Source organism: Anomaloglossus baeobatrachus, unplaced genomic scaffold, assembly GCF_048569485.1.
Source record: "Anomaloglossus baeobatrachus isolate aAnoBae1 unplaced genomic scaffold, aAnoBae1.hap1 Scaffold_328, whole genome shotgun sequence".
NCBI lineage: Eukaryota > Metazoa > Chordata > Amphibia > Anura > Aromobatidae > Anomaloglossus > Anomaloglossus baeobatrachus.
Genome location: NW_027442665.1, coordinates 257,187 through 279,606, shown reverse-complemented (window position 1 = coordinate 279,606; position 22,420 = coordinate 257,187). Strand labels below are relative to the sequence as shown.

General features: G+C 51.8%; 1 protein-coding gene across 1 annotated transcript; it reads left to right on the top strand.

Annotated features, from left to right (window-relative positions):
- Positions 1–760: 760 nt before the first annotated feature.
- CUNH8orf82 (chromosome unknown C8orf82 homolog) lies at positions 761–21,547 on the top strand. The gene is given in 4 exon segments (XM_075332436.1): positions 761–1,090; positions 8,876–8,924; positions 20,722–20,846; positions 20,848–21,547. Coding segments are annotated over 4 exon segments (648 nt in total). The 5' UTR covers positions 761–925; the 3' UTR covers positions 21,157–21,547.
- Positions 21,548–22,420: the final 873 nt, after the last annotated feature.

Below are 22,420 nucleotides of genomic sequence, written 5' to 3'. Positions count from 1 at the left end.
AAGCCGCGATGTGGCCAGTAACAAGCCGCGATGTGGCCAGTAACAAGCCGCGATGTGGCCAGTAACAAGCCGCGATGTGGCCAGTAACGAGCCGCGATGTGGCCAGTGACAAGCCGCGATGTGGCCAGTGACAAGCCATAGCCAGTAACAAGCCGCGATGTGGCCAGTAACAAGCCGCGATGTGGCCAGTGACGAGCCGCGATGTGGCCAGTGACAAGCCGCGATGTGGCCAGTGACGAGCCGCGATGTGGCCAGTGACAAGCCGCGATGTGGCCAGTGACGAGCCGCGATGTGGCCAGTGACGAGCCGCGATGTGGCCAGTGACGAGCCGCGATGTGGCCAGTGACGAGCCGCGATGTGGCCAGTGACGAGCCGCGATGTGGCCAGTGACCAGCCGCGATGTGGCCAGTGACGAGCCGCGATGTGGCCAGTGACGAGCCGCGATGTGGCCAGTGACGAGCCGCGATGTGGCCAGTGACCAGCCGCGATGTGGCCAGTGACGAGCCGCGATGTGGCCAGTGACGAGCCGCGATGTGGCCAGTGACGAGCCGCGATGTGGCCAGTGACGAGCCGCGATGTGGCCAGTGACGAGCCGCGATGTGGCCAGTGACGAGCCGCGATGTGGCCTGAGGAAAAAAAAACCGAAATGAAACACAGACCGGTCACTCAGGGGTTAACCCTCCTCCCGCGGATCCGAGCAGTGCACACGTGACTGTGACCCCCGCAGTGGCCACGAGGCGGCAGCAGATGATCCCTGCGCCCCCCCGTACATCGCCTCCGCCGCGTCCTCTCGTGTCCGCTACTTTCTCGTCCCCGGAACTGTTCTCCATGTCTCCTGTTTCTTACGGTGCCCAGAGATAACAGCACCTGTTTCCATAGTGACTGCGGCCTGTCAGTGCGGGTGAATCCCCGGCCTGTCCTAGCCATGTCCTGCCGGGCTCTGCTCCGCGGCCTCCCGGTCCTGCGGCCTCTGCACAGCCGGCTGTCCCCGGGGCTCGGGGGCCCCCGCAGGAGGCTTCATTATGTGCAGGGCCAAAGCCCGGATCCCCGGAGCAGGGAGTACTTCTACTACATCGACCACCAGGGACAGGTCAGAGCCGGGGGCCACAGAGGGGTGCGGGGGCCACAGAGGGGTGCGGGGGCCACAGAGGGGTGCGGGGGCCACAGAGGGGTGCGGGGGCCACAGAGGGGTGCGGGGGCCACAGAGGGGTGCGGGGGGCCACAGGGGGGTGCGGGGGGCCACAGAGGGATACACAGGTGCATCGGGGCCACGGAGGGGTGCGGGGGCCACAGAGGGGTGCGGGGGGCCACAGAGGGGTGCGGGGGCCACAGAGGGGTGCGGGGGCCACAGAGGGGTGCGGGGGCCACAGAGGGGTGCGGGGGCCACAGAGGGGTGCGGGGGCCACAGGGGGGTGCGGGGGGCCACAGAGGGGTGCGGGGGCCACAGAGGGGTGCGGGGGCCACAGAGGGGTGCGGGGGCCACAGAGGGGTGCGGGGGCCACAGGGGGGTGCGGGGGGCCACAGAGGGGTGCGGGGGCCACAGAGGGGTGCGGGGGCCACAGAGGGGTGCGGGGGCCACAGGGGGGTGCGGGGGCCACAGAGGGGTGCGGGGGGCCACAGAGGGGTGCGGGGGCCACAGAGGGGTGCGGGGGCCACAGAGGGGTGCGGGGGGCCACAGAGGGGTGCGGGGGCCACAGAGGGGTGCGGGGGCCACAGGGGGGTGCGGGGGCCACAGAGGGGTGCGGGGGCCACAGAGGGGTGCGGGGGCCACAGGGGGGTGCGGGGGCCACAGAGGGGTGCGGGGGCCACAGAGGGGTGCGGGGGCCACAGAGGGGTGCGGGGGCCACAGAGGGATACACAGGTGCATCGGGGCCACGGAGGGGTGCGGGGGGCCACAGAGGGGTGCGGGGGGCCACAGAGGGGTGCGGGGGCCACAGAGGGGTACACAGGAACATAGGGGCCACAGAGGGGTGCGGGGGCCACAGAGTGATACACAGGAACATAGGGGCCACAGAGGGGTGCGGGGGCCACAGTGTGATACACAGGAGCATAGGGGCCACAGAAGGGTGCGGGGGCCACAGAGGGGTGCGGGGGCTACAGAGGGATACACAGGAGCATAGGGGCCACAGAGGGGTGCGGGGGCCACAGAGTGATACACAGGTGCATAGGGGCCACAGAGGGGTGCGGGGGCCACAGAGTGATACACAGGAACATAGGGGCCACAGAGGGGTGCGGGGGCCACAGTGTGATACACAGGAGCATAGGGGCCACAGAGGGGTGCGGGGGCCACAGAGGGGTGCGGGGGCTACAAAGGGATACACAGGAGCATAGGGGCCACAGAGGGGTGCGGGGGCTACAGAGGGGTGCGGGGGCTACAGAGGGGTGCGGGGGGCCACAGAGGGGTGCGGGGGCCACAGAGGGATACACAGGAACATAGGGGCCACAGAGGGGTGCGGGGGCCACAGTGTGATACACAGGAGCATAGGGGCCACAGAGGGGTGCGGGGGCTACAGAGGGATACACAGGAGAAACCAAGGAAAAAATTGTGAAAAAATACCCCGCTGTAACTAAATAAAAGCATAGTGCATATAAACATAGGGTACTTAGTAAACACTGTTTTTGATCAAAAAAAGCATAAAGCTATCCCACCAACGCCAAGGTGTACCCAGTTGGGATAGTCCCTACACTCTCTAATATTAAAACCTTACCATGGGTCTTAAATAGGCCTCACTGTGGCTAAGGCTATGTGCGCACTAGACCGTTTTTCCCGCGGATTTACCCGCGGATTTGCCCCGGAAATTTCTTGAGAAATGTTTGCAATCTTTGTGCAGACATTTCCCATGAAATTCAATGAGAAAAAAAAATAGCTGTGCGCACTGTGCGGATTTTTCTCAAGAAAATTTCTTGAGAAAATTTTCTCGAGAAACTTTCTTGAGAAAATGTGCATGTCCATTAATTTCCGCAGGTACCGGGGGTATTCCGGGGGTATTCCGCAGGTAGCAATGATGTGCGGTATACCCCCGGAATAGCCGCGATTTACCTGCAGTAATGCCCATCGCTGCCTGCGGTTTTGCAGGAAGCGATGTCATTATGCCAGGAAGAGGAGCAGAGGAAACACACGTCGCACTCCCTGGACGCCGCACAGAAGCACTTCCGTGCGACCTCCAGGTGTCTGTGCAGTGTGTGTCCTGCTCCGGCCTCGCGGCTGCCTGCACTGCAGCATGTCAGTGTCTGCCCGCAGTGTCAGCAGCTTGTCACGCTGCAGCGCAGGCAGACACGGACATCCTGCAGTGCTGGGAGCCGCGGGGATGACGATCGCTGCTGTCAGGAGGTGAGATCATTACCTGCTGTGACGATCTCCTGCCTCCTGACGTCAGCGCGGTCACTGCTGTCTATGCCTGTCTCGCGAGCGGCCCGAGACTGTCACTAGCGGTGACGTCACGGGCTCTCGCGATAAGTCAGTGACAGCGCTGACGTCAGCAGTACAGGAGATGATCACAGAAGGTAATGATCTCATCTATGCTCCTGATGGCAGCGCTGGTCATCCCCTGCAGTGACCTGAGCTGACCTATTGATGTTAGCTCAGGTCACTGCATTGCTCTCCCAGCCAATGGGGAACATTCTGTTTTTCATTGACTGGGACAGCGACTATGGTATGGATCGCCGTGCCCCCCCCCCCTTATTGGATTACGCCGGACGTGGAATTGATTGTGCTCTTTTCAATAAATTGGTTAAAGAGGGAATGTTTTGGGGAGTGTTTTTTCAAATAAAACTTTTTTTGTTGTCTATTTTTTAATTATTACTGACTGGGTTGGTGATGTCGGGTATCTGATAGACGCCTGACCTCACCAACCCCAGGGCTTGATGCCAGGTGACATTACACATCTGGCATCAACCCCATATATTACCCCGTTTGCCAACGCACCAGGGCGCGGGATGAGCTGGGGCAAAGCGCCAGGATTGGCACGTCTAATGGATGCGCCACTTCTGGGGCGGCTGCGGCCTGCTATTTTTAGGCTGGGGAGTGTCCAATAACAGTGGACCTCCCTAGTCTGAGAATATCAGACCCCAGCTGTCCGCTTTACCTTGGCTGGTGATCCAATATGGGGGGGACCCCACGTTTTTTGTTTTAAATTATTTATATAATTTAAAATAACAGCGTGGGGTGCCCACTGTTTTGGATTATCAGCCAAGGTGAAGCTGCCAGCGGTGGTCTGCAGGCTGCAGCCGTCTGCTTTACCCTAGCTGGCTACAAAAAATGGGGGGACCTCACGTCATTTTTTTTTAATTATTTATTTATTTTATGGCTAAATACAAGGCTAAGCACCCTTTAGGCTACTTTCACACATCCGGCTTGAGCTCTGCGGCTCAATCCGGCTGTGCAAGCTATGCAACGGATGCGGTGAAAACACCGCATCCTTTGCATAGGTTTTTCCTTTGCGGCCAGTCCGGTTTTTGCCGCTTGTGGCATGCTACTGAGCATGCGCAGTGGCAAAAACCGCATGCGGCGGCCGGATGCGGTTATTGCCGCATTGCGCCGCATCCGGCTGCCATAGGCATGTATTGAAAAATGTGCCGCATCGGCCGAATGCGGCGCGATGCGGTTTTTTTTTGCCGCACGAAAAAACGTGCCAGGCAACGTTCCATCCGGCCGCCGCATCGGCTACATCTGCCGCATGCGGCAAAAAACGGACGGAACGCAAGGCCATGCGGCACAATGCGGCACTAATTAAAGTCTATGCAGGAAAATCGCAACCGGCAGCAAAAAAAAAACGGTTGCGATTTTCATGCAAAGTGCCGGATTGTGCCGCATTCCAGAAAGCGGAGGTGTGAAAGCAGCCTAAGTGCCACATGAAAGTCACTAAAGGGTGCCAGCTTAGAAAATGCAGGGAGGTGGAACATTATATAGGTTTTTCTCATCTATCTATCTATCTATCTATCTATCTATCTATCCCTCTATCTATCTATCTATCTATCTATCTATCCCTCTATCTATCTATCTATCTATCTATCTATCCCTCTATCTATCTATCTATCTATCCCTCTATCTATCTATCTATCTATCCCTCTATCTATCTATCTATCTATCCCTCTATCTATCTATCCCTGTATCTATCTATCTATCTATCTATCTATCTATCCCTCTATCTATCCATCTATCTATCTATCTATCTATCTATCTATCTATCCCTCTATCTATCTATCTATCTATCTATCTATCTATCTATCCCTCTATCTATCCCTCTATCTATCTATCTATCTATCTATCTATCTATCTATCTATCCCTCTATCTATCTATCTATCTATCCCTCTATCTATCTATCCCTGTATCTATCTATCTATCTATCTATCTATCCCTCTATCTATCCATCTATCCCTCTATCTATCTATCTATCTATCTATCTATCTATCCCTCTATCTATCTATCTATCTATCTATCCCTCTATCTATCCCTCTATCTATCCCTCTATCTATCTATCTATCTATCTATCCCTCTATCTATCTATCCCTCTATCTATCTATCTATCTATCTATCTATCCCTCTATCTATCCCTCTATCTATCTATCTATCTATCTATCTATCTATCTATCTATCTATCCCTCTATCTATCTATCCCTCTATCTATCCCTCTATCTATCTATCTATCCCTCTATCTATCTATCCCTCTATCTATCTATCTATCTATCTATCTATCCCTCTATCTATCTATCTATCTATCTATCTATCTATCCATCTATCCCTCTATCTATCTATCTATCTATCTATCTATCTATCCCTCTATCTATCTATTCATCTATCTATCTATCTATCCCTCTATCTATCTATCTATTCATCTATCTATCCCTCTATCTATCTATCTATCTATCCATCTATCCCTCTATCTATCTATCTATCTATCTATCTATCTATCCCTCTATCTATCTATCTATCCCTCTATCTATCTATCCCTCTATCTATCCCTCTATCTATCTATCTATCCCTCTATCTATCTATCCCTCTATCTATCTATCTATCTATCTATCTATCCCTCTATCTATCTATTCATCTATCCATCTATCCCTCTATCTATCTATCTATCTATCTATCTATCTATCCCTCTATCTATCTATCCCTCTATCTATCTATCTATCCCTCTATCTATCTATCTATCTATCTATCTATCTATCTATCCCTCTATCTATCTATCTATCTATCTATCCCTCTATCTATCCATCTATCCCTCTATCTATCCATCTATCCCTCTATCTATCTATCTATCTATCTATCTATCTATCTATCTATCTATCTATCCCTCTATCTATCTATTCATCTATCTATCTATCCCTCTATCTATCTATCTATCTATTCATCTATCTATCCCTCTATCTATCTATCTATCTATCTATCTATCTATCTATCTATCTATCTATCTATCTATCTATCTATCTATCTATCTATCTATCTATATATCCATCTATCCCTCTATCTATCTATCCCTCTATCTATCTATCTATCTATCTATCTATCTATCCCTCTATCTATCTATCTATTCATCTATCTATCCCTCTATCTATCTATCTATTCATCTATCCATCTTTCCCTCTATCCATTATCTGTCTATCGATTATCTTTATTATTTATTGCAGGGACAAACCTGCGGTAAATCCGCGGTAAATCCGCGGCAAATTCGCGGCAAATCCGCGGCAAATCCGCGGCAAAAACGCATGCGGATTTGGTGCGGATTTTTTCCGCAGGTCCGGAAATCTTTCACTGGCAGAAGTTTCTCAAGAAATTTTCTTGAGAAACTTCACATTTCTAGTGCGCACATAGCCTAAGGGCTGAGAGCGACCGGGTCCCAACAGGACACACACAGTCAGGGGGATTCACAGAATGAAATGTCCAGCTCGCTGAGAAGGGGGCCACTCCCTGTTTGTACTGAATACAAAAAAACTACAGATGGTATACATGGTACTTGTGAGACCATGTTCACACTGGCCATGAGACAAAGAGAAACCAAGGAAAAAATTGTGAAAAAAAACTGTGTGTGTCCTGTTGGGACCCGGTCGCTCTCAGCCCTTAGCCACAGTGAGGCCTATTTAAGACCCATGGTAAGGTTTTAATATTAGAGAGTGTAGGGACTATCCCAACTGGGTACACCTTGGCGTTGGTGGGATAGCTTTATGCTTTTTTTGATCAAAAACAGTGTTTACTAAGTACCCTATGTTTATATGCACTATGCTTTTATTTAGTTACAGCAGGGTATTTTTTCACAATTTTTTCCTTGGTTTCTCTTTGTCTCATGGCCAGTGTGAACATGGTCTCACAAGTACCATGTATACCATCTCATACTCCGGCTCACTTTTTTGTTTTTATAGAGGGATACACAGGAGCATAGGGGCCCCAGGAGGGGTGCGGGGGCTACAGAGGGATACACAGGAACATAGGGGCCACAGTGTGATACACAGGAACATAGGGGCCACAGAGGGGTGCGGGGGCCACAGTGTGGTACACAGGAGCATAGGGGCCACAGAGGGGTGCGGGGGCCACAGAGGGATACACAGGAACATAGGGGCCACAGAGGGGTGCGGGGGCCACAGTGTGATACACAGAAGCATAGGGGCCACAGAGGGGTGCGGGGGCCACAGAGGGGTGCGGGGGCTACAGAGGGATACACAGGAGCATAGGGGCCACAGAGGGGTGCGGGGGCTACAGAGGGGTGTGGGGGGCCACAGAGGGGTGCGGGGGCCACAGAGGGATACACAGGAACATAGGGGCCACAGAGGGGTGCGGGGGCCACAGAGGGATACACAGGAACATAGGGGCCACAGAGGGGTGCGGGGGCCACAGTGTGATACACAGGAGCATAGGGGCCACAGAGGGGTGCGGGGGCCACAGTGTGATACACAGGAGCATAGGGGCCACAGAGGGGTGCGGGGGCCACAGAGGGGTGCGGGGGCTACAGAGGGATACACAGGAGCATAGGGGCCACAGAGGGGTGCGGGGGCTACAGAGGGATACACAGGAGCATAGGGGCCACAGTGTGATACACAGGAGCATAGGGGCCACAGAGGGGTTTGGGGGCCACAGTGTGATACACAGGAAAATAGGGGCCACAGAGGGGTGCGGGGGCTGCAGTGTGATACACAGGAACATAGGGGCCACAGAGGGGTGCGGGGGCCACAGTGTGATACACAGGAGTATAGGGGCCACAGAGGGGTGCGGGGGCCACAGAGGGGTGCGGGGGCCACAGAGTGATACACAGGAACATAGGGGCCACAGAGGGGTGCGGGGGCCACAGAGTGATACACAGGAGCATAGGGGCCACAGTGTGATACACAGGAGCATAGGGGCCACAGAGGGGTGCGGGGGCCACAGTGTGATACACAGGAGTATAGGGGCCACAGACGGGTGCGGGGGCCACAGAGGGGTGCGGGGGCCACAGAGTGATACACAGGAACATAGGGGCCACAGAGGGGTGCGGGGGCCACAGAGTGATACACAGAAGCATAGGGGCCACAGAGGGGTGCGGGGGCGACAGAGTGATACACAGGAGCATAAGGGCCACAGAGGGGTGCGGGGGGCCACAGTGTGATACACAGGAACAAAGGGCCCACAGAGGGGTGCGGGGGCCACAGTGTGTAACACAGGAACAAAGGGGCCACAGTGTTATACACAGGAGCATAGGGGCCCCTGGAGAGATGTGGGGGCCACAGTGTGAGTTGTATGATGGTCCGGGGGCTCTGCGGTCAGGTTTATGATCCAGTGTCATACACAGAGGAGCTCGGGGCCCTGGAATAAGACAGAAGCACAGGGGCCCGGTGTAACATGGGAGCTCTGTGATTGGTGCTGTCGTGTGATTGGCTGCAGGGTGATCCCTGCTCTTTATTTTCCAGCTCTTCCTGGATGACGCCAAAGTGAAGAATTTCATCACAGCTTTTAAAGGTACAGTACACATATATATATACAGTATATACTGTTTGTGGTGCCGAGCCATAGATCAGACAGAAGAGTCCATCAGTCCTTCATCTACAGTCAATAGACTGCGGCCGTGTTATAGCGGTGTGCCCCGTCCTCTAGAGTACATGAGGCAGTGAATATACAGGTATATAGACCGCCATCCAGGGACATCTACACCCCGGCCAGGGACATCTACACCCCGGCCAGGAACATCTATACCCCGGCCAGGGACATCTACACCCCGGCCAGGGACATCTACACCCCGACCAGGGACATCTACACCCCGGCCAGGGACATCTACACCCCGGCCAGGAACATCTATACCCCAGCCAGGGACATCTACACCCCGGCCAGGAACATCTATACCCCGGCCAGGGACATCTACACCCCGGCCAGGGACATCTACACCCCGGCCAGGGACATCTACACCCCGGCCAGGGACATCTACACCCCGACCAGGGACATCTACACCCCGGCCAGGGACATCTACACCCCGGCCAGGAACATCTATACCCCGGCCAGGGACATCTACACCCCGGCCAGGGACATCTACACCCCGACCAGGGACATCTACACCCCGGCCAGGGACATCTACACCCCGGCCAGGAACATCTATACCCCAGCCAGGGACATCTACACCCCGGCCAGGAACATCTATACCCCGGCCAGGGACATCTACACCCCGGCCAGGGACATCTACACCCCGGCCAGGGACATCTACACCCCGGCCAGGGACATCTACACCCTGGCCAGGGACCTCTACACCCCGGCCAGGGACCTTTATACCCCAGCCAGGGACATCTACACCCCGGCCAGGGACCTCTACACCCTGGCCAGGGACCTCTTCACCCCGGCCAGAGACATCTACACCCCTGCCAGGGACCTCTCTACCCCATCCAGGGACCTCTCTACCCCATCCAGGGACCTCTCTACCCCATCCAGGGACCTCTCTACCCCATCCAGGGACATCTACACCCCGGCCAGGGACATCTACACCCCGGCCAGGGACATCTACACCCCGGCCAGGGACATCTACACCCTGGCCAGGGACCTCTACACCCCGGCCAGGGACCTTTATACCCCAGCCAGGGACATCTACACCCCGGCCAGGGACCTCTACACCCTGGCCAGGGACCTCTTCACCCCGGCCAGAGACATCTACACCCCTGCCAGGGACCTCTCTACCCCATCCAGGGACCTCTCTACCCCATCCAGGGACCTCTCTACCCCATCCAGGGACATCTACTCCCCGGCCAGGGACCTCTACACCCCGGCCAGGGACCTTTATACCCCGGCCAGGGACCTTTATACCCCGGCCAGGGACATCTACACCCCGGCCAGGGACATCTACACCCCGGCCAGGGACCTCTACACCCCGGCCAGGGACCTTTATACCCCGGCCAGGGACCTTTATACCCCGGCCAGGGACATCTACACCCCGGCCAGGGACATCTACACCCCGGCCAGGGACCTCTTCACCCCGGCCAGAGACATCTACTCCCCGGCCAGGGACACCTATACCTCATCCAGGGACCTCTACACCCCGGCCAGGCCTCCTGGTGAACTTGAAGCGCAGGAGAAACGCGTTGCGGCTGTTTTTTGGATGATGACCTCAATAAGGGAAGCTTTTTATGGCTTTTCTCTATTGTCTGATCTATCGCTCTTGTATTGCAGCCTTCTATTTGTGGGTTCCCTATTTCATTACTGCTGGGCATTGTGGTGCACACCAGTAACCCTAGCGGTTTGGGTTTCTTCATGCTGGATCTATTAGGATTCAGCGTGGTATGTTGTTCGTGGATCTGTTGTGATCACTTTTGATCTTGGTTATCTAACCTTATTTGCTCAGACTTTTCATTTGTGGATAATTTTGTTGATAGGTTCCTGGTTAGGGACTCATTAGGGTCTTCATCGGTGAGCGGGGGCGTCATTTGCGCTTTATTAGGGTGCCGCGGCAAGGCAGGGTGAGACGTTAGGAGCATCGGTAGGGCCCTTCAGGTTTACCTATATCCTTGCTCCTCTCACCGTCTTTGGGCCTCTCGAATATTGGAGTGTTTTTCTATACATCCACCTAGTGTTTTTTACTAATATATCTAATAAAAATTGCACTTTTTAGGAATTTTTTTCTTTTGTTAAAATTAACCCCTTATTACCCCAATTGCCACCACGCCAGGGCAATCGGGAAGAGGTGGGTAAAGTGCTGGGGTTGTCACATCTAATGGATGCGACAATCCTGGGCGGCTGCAGGCTGATATTTTAGGCAGGGGAGCTCCCAATAACCATGGGTCTCCCCAGCCTGAGAATACCAGCCCCCAGCTGTCAGGCTTTATCTTGTCTGATTATCAAAATTGGGGGGAACCGCACGCTGGTTTTATTTATTATTTATTTTTACTGTACGCCCGCAGACTGGAAGCATCAGATAGGCTGTCACACAGGCTGTAGGCGCTGTCTGACCGCTACCAATCACAGACGCCGGTAGATAGCCTACAGTTACAAAAAAGAGACCGTTGCACTCTGACACGCTAAAGCAGGAAAACCGTGAAAGTAAGAATATAGAAACGCATCACTAAAGGAAATCTAACAAAAATGAAATACTTAGCACAAAGCCGGCCATTTTTATATCTGCCCAGTCACCGCGTCACGGCATATCTCATAATTGGGACCCTTCACTGAACTGAAGCCTCTCTGGGTGTAAAACCTCCTGTGTATGGGTGAGTAGGAGCCTGCAATAGAGGATAAAATCACCTGTGGCTAGTTATACATCGGGTCTGTGTCCGGTCACTGTCTTCATCGTTGTACATCGGGTCTGTGTCCGGTCACAGTCTTCATCGTTGTACATCGGGTCTGTGTCCGGTCACAGTCCTCATCGTTGTCAATTGGTTCTATGTCCGGTCACAGTCCTCATCGTTGTACATCGGGTCTGTGTCCGGTCACAGTCCTCATCGTTGTACATTGGTTCTATGTCCAGTCACAGTCCTCATCGTTGTACATCGGGTCTGTGTCCGGTCACAGTCGTCATCGTTGTACATCGGGTCTATGTCCATGGGGCGCAGTCCTCATCGTTGTACATTGGTTCTATGTCCAGTCACAGTCCTCATCGTTGTATATCGGGTCTGTGTCCGGTCACAGTCGTCATCGTTGTCCATTGGGTCTATGTCCGGTCACAGTCCTCATCGTTGTACATCGGGTCTGTGTCTGGTCACAGTCCTCATCGTTGTACATCGGGTCTATGTCCGGTCACAGTCCTCATCGTTGTCCATTGGGTCTATGTCCGGTCACAGTCCTCATCGTTGTACATCGGGTCTGTGTCCGGTCACAGTCCTCATCGTTGTACATCGGGTCTATGTCCGGTCACAGTCCTCATCGTTGTACATCGGGTCTGTGTCCGGTCACAGTCCTCATCGTTGTACATTGGTTCTATGTCCATGGGGCGCAGTCCTCATCGTTGTACATTGGTTCTATGTCCAGTCACAGTCCTCATCGTTGTACATCGGGTCTGTGTCCGGTCACAGTCCTCATCGTTGTATATCGGGTCTGTGTCCGGTCACAGTCGTCATCGTTGTCCATTGGGTCTATGTCCGGTCACAGTCCTCATCGTTGTATATCGGGTCTGTGTCCGGTCACAGTCCTCATCGTTGTACATTGGTTCTATGTCCGGTCACATTCCTCATCGTTGTCCATTGGTTCTATGTCCGGTCACAGTCCTCATCGTTGTACATCGGGTCTGTGTCCGGTCACAGTCCTCATCGTTGTACATCGGGTCTATGTCCGGTCACAGTCCTCATCGTTGTATATCGGGTCTGTGTCCGGTCACAGTCCTCATCGTTGTACATTGGTTCTATGTCCATGGGGCGCAGTCCTCATCGTTGTACATTGGTTCTATGTCCAGTCACAGTCCTCATCGTTGTACATCGGGTCTGTGTCCGGTCACAGTCCTCATCGTTGTATATCGGGTCTGTGTCCGGTCACAGTCGTCATCGTTGTCCATTGGGTCTATGTCCGGTCACAGTCCTCATCGTTGTATATCGGGTCTGTGTCCGGTCACAGTTCTCATCGTTGTACATCGGGTCTGGTCACAGTCCTCATCGTTGTACATTGGTTCTATGTCCGGTCACATTCCTCATCGTTGTCCATTGGTTCTATGTCCGGTCACAGTCCTCATCGTTGTCCATTGGTTCTATGTCCGGTCACAGTCCTCATCGTTGTACATCGGGTCTGTGTCCGGTCACAGTCCTCATCGTTGTACATTGGTTCTATGTCCAGTCACAGTCCTCATCGTTGTACATCGGGTCTGTGTCCGGTCACAGTCGTCATCGTTGTACATCGGGTCTGTGTCCAGTCACAGTCCTCATCGTTGTACATTGGTTCTATGTCCGGTCACAGTCCTCATCGTTGTATATCGGGTCTGTGTCCGGTCACAGTCGTCATCGTTGTCCATTGGGTCTATGTCCGGTCACAGTCCTCATCGTTGTATATCGGGTCTGTGTCCGGTCACAGTCCTCATCGTTGTCCATTGGTTCTATGTCCGGTCACAGTCCTCATCGTTGTACATCGGGTCTGTGTCCGGTCACAGTCCTCATCGTTGTACATCGGGTCTGTGTCCGGTCACAGTCCTCATCGTTGTACATTGGTTCTATGTCCATGGGGCGCAGTCCTCATCGTTGTACATTGGTTCTATGTCCAGTCACAGTCCTCATCGTTGTACATCGGGTCTGTGTCCGGTCACAGTCCTCATCGTTGTATATCGGGTCTGTGTCCGGTCACAGTCCTCATCGTTGTCCATTGGGTCTATGTCCGGTCACAGTCCTCATCGTTGTATATCGGGTCTGTGTCCGGTCACAGTCCTCATCGTTGTACATTGGTTCTATGTCCAGTCACAGTCCTCATCGTTGTACATCGGGTCTGTGTCCGGTCACAGTCCTCATCGTTGTATATCGGGTCTGTGTCCGGTCACAGTTCTCATCGTTGTACATCGGGTCTGGTCACAGTCCTCATCGTTGTACATTGGTTCTATGTCCGGTCACAGTCCTCATCGTTGTCCATTGGTTCTATGTCCGGTCACAGTCCTCATCGTTGTACATCGGGTCTGTGTCTGGTCACAGTCCTCATCGTTGTACATCGGGTCTGTGTCCGGTCACAGTCCTCATCGTTGTACATTGGTTCTATGTCCATGGGGCGCAGTCCTCATCGTTGTACATTGGTTCTATGTCCGGTCACAGTCCTCATCGTTGTCCATTGGTTCTATGTCCGGTCACATTCCTCATCGTTGTACATCGTGTCTGTGTCCGGTCACAGTCCTCATCGTTGTACATTGGTTCTATGTCCAGTCACAGTCCTCATCGTTGTACATCGTGTCTGTGTCCGGTCACAGTCCTCATCGTTGTACATCGGGTCTGTGTCCGGTCACAGTCCTCATCGTTGTCCATTGGTTCTATGTCCGGTCACAGTCCTCATCGTTGTATATTGGGTCTGTGTCCGGTCACAGTCCTCATCGTTGTACATCGGGTCTATGTCCGGTCACAGTCCTCATCGTTGTACATCGGGTCTGTGTCCGGTCACAGTCCTCATCGTTGTACATCGGGTCTGTGTCCGGTCACAGTCCTCATCGTTGTACATCGGGTCTGTGTCCGGTCACAGTCCTCATCGTTGTACATTGGTTCTATGTCCATGGGGCGCAGTCCTCATCGTTGTACATTGGTTCTATGTCCAGTCACAGTCCTCATCGTTGTACATCGGGTCTGTGTCCGGTCACAGTCCTCATCGTTGTATATCGGGTCTGTGTCCGGTCACAGTCGTCATCGTTGTCCATTGGGTCTATGTCCGGTCACAGTCCTCATCGTTGTCCATTGGTTCTATGTCCGGTCACATTCCTCATCGTTGTACATCGTGTCTGTGTCCGGTCACAGTCCTCATCGTTGTACATCGGGTCTGGTCACAGTCCTCATCGTTGTACATTGGTTCTATGTCCGGTCACAGTCCTCATCGTTGTACATTGGTTCTATGTCCAGTCACAGTCCTCATCGTTGTACATTGGTTCTATGTCCAGTCACAGTCCTCATCGTTGTACATCGGGTCTGTGTCCGGTCACAGTCCTCATCGTTGTATATCGGGTCTGTGTCCGGTCACAGTCCTCATCGTTGTCCATTGGGTCTATGTCCGGTCACAGTCCTCATCGTTGTATATCGGGTCTGTGTCCGGTCACAGTCCTCATCGTTGTACATTGGTTCTATGTCCAGTCACAGTCCTCATCGTTGTACATCGGGTCTGTGTCCGGTCACAGTCCTCATCGTTGTATATCGGGTCTGTGTCCGGTCACAGTTCTCATCGTTGTACATCGGGTCTGGTCACAGTCCTCATCGTTGTACATTGGTTCTATGTCCGGTCACAGTCCTCATCGTTGTCCATTGGTTCTATGTCCGGTCACAGTCCTCATCGTTGTACATCGGGTCTGTGTCTGGTCACAGTCCTCATCGTTGTACATCGGGTCTGTGTCCGGTCACAGTCCTCATCGTTGTACATTGGTTCTATGTCCATGGGGCGCAGTCCTCATCGTTGTACATTGGTTCTATGTCCGGTCACAGTCCTCATCGTTGTCCATTGGTTCTATGTCCGGTCACATTCCTCATCGTTGTACATCGTGTCTGTGTCCGGTCACAGTCCTCATTGTTATACATTGGTTCTATGTCCAGTCACAGTCCTCATCGTTGTACATCGTGTCTGTGTCCGGTCACAGTCCTCATCGTTGTACATCGGGTCTGTGTCCGGTCACAGTCCTCATCGTTGTCCATTGGTTCTATGTCCGGTCACAGTCCTCATCGTTGTATATTGGGTCTGTGTCCGGTCACAGTCCTCATCGTTGTACATCGGGTCTATGTCCGGTCACAGTCCTCATCGTTGTACATCGGGTCTGTGTCCGGTCACAGTCCTCATCGTTGTACATCGGGTCTGTGTCCGGTCATAGTCCTCATCGTTGTACATCGGGTCTATGTCCGGTCACAGTCCTCATCGTTGTACATCGGGTCTGTGTCCGGTCACAGTCCTCATCGTTGTATATTGGGTTTGTGTCCGGTCACAGTCCTCATAGTTTCATAGTTTTTAGTTTCATAGTTTCATAGTTTTTAAGGTTGAAGGGAGACTCTAAGTCCATCTAGTTCACCCCGTAGCCTAACATGTTGATCCAGAGGAAGGCAAAAAAAACCCAATGTGTCAAATAAGCTCCAATGGGGAAAAAAATTCCTTCCTTCGTCCACATCCGGCAATCAGACTAGTTCCCTGGATCAACACCCTGTCATAAAATCTAATATACATAACTGGTAATATTATATTTTTCAGGAAAGGCGTCCAGGCTCTGCTTAAATTTTACTTGTGAATCCCTCAATACAACATCATGCGGCAGAGAGTTCCATAGTCTCACTGCTCGTACAGTAAAGAATCCTCATCTGTGATTATGATTAAACCTTCTTTCCTCAAGACGTAGCGGATGCCCCCGTGTTCCAGTCGCAGGCCTAGGTGTAAAGAGATCTTTGGAAAGGTCTCTGTACTGTCCCCTCATATATTTATACATTGTGATTAGATCCCCCCTAAGCCTTTGTTTTTCCTAACTAACTAACCCCAAGTGTAATAACCTGTCTTGGTGTTGCAGCCCCCCCCATTCCTCTAATAATCTAGGTCGCTCTTCTATCTACCTGTAAGATTATGCTATTTATAACCTTCTATACTTTTGCTAACAAGAAAAGCATCCATTCCTCTCTTACATTCATTCAGTGAGTTGGCCATCACCACTTCCTCAGGAAGAGAGTTCCAGAGCCTCACTGCTCTTACCGTGAAGAACCCTCTTCTATGCTGATGTAGGAATTTTCTTTCCTCCAATCGAAGAGAATGCCCCCTTGTTCTTGTCATAGTCCTTGGTACAAACAGATCATGGGAGAGATCTCTATATGGCCCTCTGATATATTTGTACATGTTTATTAGGTCTCCCCTAAGTCTTCTCTTTTCTAGAGTAAATAGACCTAATTTTGATAACCTTTCCGTGTATTGTAATGCACCCACTCCATTTATTATTTTAGTAGCCCGCCTCTGAACCCTTTCAAGTTCAGTAATGTCTTTCTTGAGCACCGGCGCCCAAAATTGCACACAATACTCCAAGTGTGGTCTGACGAGTGATTTGTACAGAGGGAGAATGATGTTTTCATCTCGTGCCCCCAGACCTCTTCTAATGCATCCCATCACCCTATTTGCTTTGGTGGCTGCTGCCTGACACTGGGCACTCCAATTTAGCTTTTTATTGACTAAGATGCCTAAGTCTTTTTCCATGTCTGATTTCCCCAGCGGTTTCCCATTTAGTAAGTAATCGTAGCATCTGTTTCTCCTTCCCATGTGCATAACCTTACACTTATCTGTGTTAAACCTCATTTGCCATTTTTCAGCCCAATTCTCCAATTTACTCAAGTCCATCTGTAGTTGCAAACTGTCCTCCTTTGTGTTAACTACCTTACATAGTTTTGTATCATCTGCAAATACTGATATTTTACTCTGTAAACCATCCACCAGATCATTAATAAATATATTAAATAGTAGAGGGTCCAATACAGACCCCTGTGGCACCCCACTAGTAACCCTGGCCCAATCTGAGTATGCACCATTAATAACCACTCTTTGTTTTCTACCACTAAGCCAGCTACCTACCCATCTACACACATTTTCCCCGAGCCCAAGCTTCCTCATTTTACTTAGCAGTCTTTTATGTGGGACAGTGTCAAATGCTTTACCGAAGTCAAGATAAATGACATCCAATGCTTCTCCTCGGTCCATGTGAGAGCTTACATCCTCATAGAAGCTGATCAGGTTAGTGTGGCAGGAACGATCCTTCATAAATCTATGCTGATATGGAGTTAAACAGTTATTAACATTGAGACATTCCATAATAGTATCCCTTAAAAACCCTTCAAACATTTTACCCACAACAGATGTTAAGCTTACCGGCCTATAGTTTCCAGGTTCCCTTTTGCACCCTTTTTTGAATATTGGTACCACATTTGCTAGCCGCCAATCCAGTGGAACAGACCCAGTTTCTATAGAGTCTTTAAATATAAGGAATAGAGGCCTGTCTATCACATTACTTAACTCCCTTAATACCCGAGGGTGAAGCCATCAGGGCCTGGTGATTTGTCAATTTTAATGTTACTAAGTCGGTTCTGCACTTCTTCCTGGGTTAGGCAGGTCATACTTAATGGGGCATTTACATGATCACTCTGCATTTCCCCTGGCATATGCTTTTCCTGTGTGAACACAGTTGAGAAAAAAGTATTTAAAACATTTGCTTTTCCCACATCGCTTTCTATGATTTTACCCTCATTATTCTTTAAAGGGCCAACACCATCAATTTTAATCTTTTTTCTGTTTATATAATTAAAGAATAGTTTGGGATTTGCTTTGCTTTCCTTAGCAATGAGTCTCTCAGTTTCTACTTTTGTAAATGTATTTGTTTTTTACACATTTTATTTTTTTCTCTATATATTTTTAATGCTTCCTCGCTGCCTTCTTGTTTTAGCTTTTTAAATGCCTTTTTCTTATTATTCATTGCCCCTTTTACATCCTTATTTAGCCACATTGGTTTTCTCCTGTTCCTTGCCCTCTTATTTCCGTATGGTATGGCTCGCTCGCAGTGGGTGTTTAATACCGATTTAAACATTTCCCACTTATTTTCTGTGCTCCCATTTTTGAGGACATTGTCCCAATCAATTCGGCGAAGGCCTTCTCTAAGCTGATCAAACTTTGCTTTCCTGAAATTCAGCGTTTTTGTAACCCCCCTCCAAGGCACCTCACTGAGGGACAAGTGGAATTGTATTATATTGTGGTCACTATTCCCTAGGTGCCCATCCACTCGTACGTCTGTTATTCTATCTGGCCTGTTGCTTAAAATTAAGTCCAGAAGGGCTGCCCCTCTATCCGGCCTCCAGAAGGGCTGCCCCTCTATCCGGCCTCCAGAAGGGCTGCCCCTCTATCCGGCCTCCAGAAGGGCTGCCCCTCTATCCGGCCTCCAGAAGGGCTGCCCCTCTAGTTGGGCCCGGCACAAGTTGTTGTACATTGTTGTACATCGGGTCTGTGTCCGGTCACAGTCCTCATTGTTGTACATCGGGTCTGTGTCCGGTCACAGTCCTCATCGTTGTACATCGGGTCTGTGTCCGGTCACAGTCCTCATCGTTGTCCATTGGTTCTATGTCCGGTCACAGTCCTCATCGTTGTACATTGGGTCTGTGTCCGGTCACAGTCCTCATCGTTGTACATCGGGTCTGTGTCCGGTCACAGTCTTCATCGTTGTATATTGGGTCTGTGTCCAGTCACAGTCCTCATCGTTGTACATCGGGTCTGTGTCCGGTCACAGTCCTCATCGTTGTATATTGGGTCTGTGTCCGGTCACAGTCCTCATCGTTGTCCATTGGTTCTATGTCCGGTCGCAGTCCTCATCGTTGTACATCGGGTCTGTGTCCGGTCACAGTCCTCATCGTTGTACATCGGGTCTGTGTCCGGTCACAGTCCTCATCGTTGTACATCGGGTCTGTGTCCGGTCACAGTCCTCATCGTTGTACATCGGGTCTGTGTCCGGTCACAGTCCTCATCGTTGTACATCGGGTCTGTGTGCGGTCACAGTCCTCATCATTGTACATCGGGTCTGTGTCCGGTCACAGTCCTCATTGTTGTACATCGGGTCTGTTTCCGGTCACAGTCCTCATTGTTGTACATCGGGTCTGTGTCCGGTCACAGTCCTCATCATTGTACATCGGGTCTGTGTCCGGTCACAGTCCTCATCGTTGTACATCGGGTCTGTGTCCGGTCACAGTCCTCATTGTTGTACATCGGGTCTGTGTCCGGTCACAGTTTTCATTGTTGTACATCGGGTCTGTGTCCGGTCACAGTCCTCATCATTGTACATCGGGTCTGTGTCCGGTCACAGTCCTCATTGTTGTACATCGGGTCTGTGTCCGGTCACAGTTTTCATTGTTGTACATCGGGTCTGTGTCCGGTCACAGTCCTCATCGTTGTACATCGGGTCTGTGTCCGGTCACAGTCCTCATTGTTGTACATCGGGTCTATGTCCGGTCACAGTCCTCATCGTTGTACATCGGGTCTGTGTCCGGTCACAGTCCTCATCGTTGTACATCGGGTCTGTGTCCGGTCACAGTCCTCATCGTTGTACATCGGGTCTGTGTCCGGTCACAGTCCTCATCATTGTACATCGGGTCTATGTCCGGTCACAGTCCTCATTGTTGTACATCGGGTCTGTGTCCGGTCACAGTCCTCATCGTTGTACATCGGGTCTGTGTCCGGTCACAGTCCTCATTGTTGTACATTGGGTTGTGTCCGGTCACAGTCCTCATTGTTGTACATCGGGTCTGTGTCCGGTCACAGTCCTCATCGTTGTACATCGGGTCTGTGTCCGGTCACAGTCCTCATCATTGTACATCGGGTCTGTGTCCGGTCACAGTCCTCATCGTTGTATATCGGGTCTGTGTCCGGTCACAGTCCTCATCGTTGTACATCGGGTCTGTGTCCGGTCACAGTCCTCATCGTTGTACATCGGGTCTGTGTCCGGTCACAGTCCTTGTCGTTGTACATCGGGTCTATGTCCGGTCACAGTCCTCATCGTTGTACATCGGGTCTGTGTCCGGTCACAGTCCTTGTCGTTGTACATCGGGTTGTGTCCGGGGGGCGCAGTCCTCATTTTTGGGCTCATCCTTGTAATCTTCCGCTTTCGCCCTTTTTAATAGTTTATTTTATTTTTCAGATAAACAATTTCTCGTCTTTTTCTTCAAACAAGTTCGGAGGAACGAGAGCGGCCGCTATGCGGAGGACTTCCCCTACATCTCCCCCTGTGGCCGGGAGAGGAATTACATCCGCTGTGACGACCGCCCCCATCGTCTTCACCCACCTGCTGAGTGAGGAGCGCTCCGGAGCCCGTCTCCTCTCCTTCTGCGGGGGAGGGGACAGGCTCACCGTCACGTTTCAGCCCGAGAAACTCATCATGTTACCCGAGAACGGGCGAGTCTATCACCCGGCCCCGGAGAAAGCCGGAGGGATCGGACTGGTGAAATCGTCACTGGCCTTCGAGCTGAGTCCTTGCTTTGAATTTGCCGCAGGATCCAATGCCGGTACTCCCATCTGCTTCAACTGGCAGGGAAAGCGCTATGACCTCACCAATGAGCTCCTCGCCCTCGTCTGAGGCTGAAGATGATGGATGGGGAGGAAATTGTGACGAGCCGGTAGTCCGGAGAGGAAAAGACAGGAGCTCCCCGAGGCAGGGAGGCGCTGCACCCCCAACCCTGGACACGAGGGTCCGCTCCGGAGGCCGGGAATGCGGGCGGTCTTCAGAAGCCACCCATAGGGTCTCTATTTTTGCACTCACAAGGTCACTTGTTGTTTTTGCTTTTGGCTTTTTTTAGAACAGCGTTTTCCAGAGTAGGCAGTCAGTGAAGGGTTAAGCTCCCGTCCACATCGGGGGCTGGTTGTTCCCTTCTTGTCTTAGGGTTATTGGAGATCCAGCAATGAAGTGATTATAGATGGTGGCTGATAACAGAGAGGTGGTAGCTTCATCCTCCCTCTTCTGCATATAGTGGATATGATAAATGTGTCCAGTCTCTCACGTTGTCACTCGCTCTTTGTTCCTGCGTCTGTGGAGGATCTGCTGCTATTGCTGAGTCTGACAGGCAGGGGGCGCCGTCACTGCAGCAAAGGGACGGAGCCAGCAATGTGCGCTCAGTGATGGATGAAGTGCTTCACGGCCGAAACTGCAGAAACTGGAGGCCGAGGGTCCCGGGCCCCGTCTGCACCTCGACCCCCACAGGCCGCTGATGAGATCTGTGTATGTTCTGTCTACCTCAAGAGGAAATGCAGATCCACATATATTTCAATATTACCAGTGACAGTCCTCGGCCCCCGGTCTTATATTAGATTCTACTCCTCGGCCCCCGGTCTTATATTAGATACTGCTCCTCGGTCCCCGGTCTTATATTAGATTCTGCTCCTCGGCCCCCGGTCTTATATTAGATTCTGCTCCTCAGCCCCCGGTCTTATATTAGATTCTGCTCCTCGGCTCCCGGTCTTATATTAGATTCTGCTCCTCGGCCCCCGGTCTTATATTAGATTCTGCTCCTCGGCCCCCGGTCTTATATTAGATTCTGCTCCTTGGTCCCTGGTCTTATATTAGATTCTGCTCCTCGGCCCCCGGTCTTATATTAGATTCTGCTCCTCAGCCCCCGGTCTTATATTAGATTCTACTCCTCGGCCCCCGGTCTTATATTAGATTCTGCTCCTCGGCCCCCGGTCTTATATTAGATTCTACTCCTCGGCCCCCGGTCTTATATTAGATTCTGATCCTCAGCCCCCGGTCTTATATTAGATTCTGCTCCTTGGTCCCTGGTCTTATATTAGATTCTACTCCTCGGCCCCCGGTCTTATATTAGATTCTGCTCCTTGGTCCCTGGTCT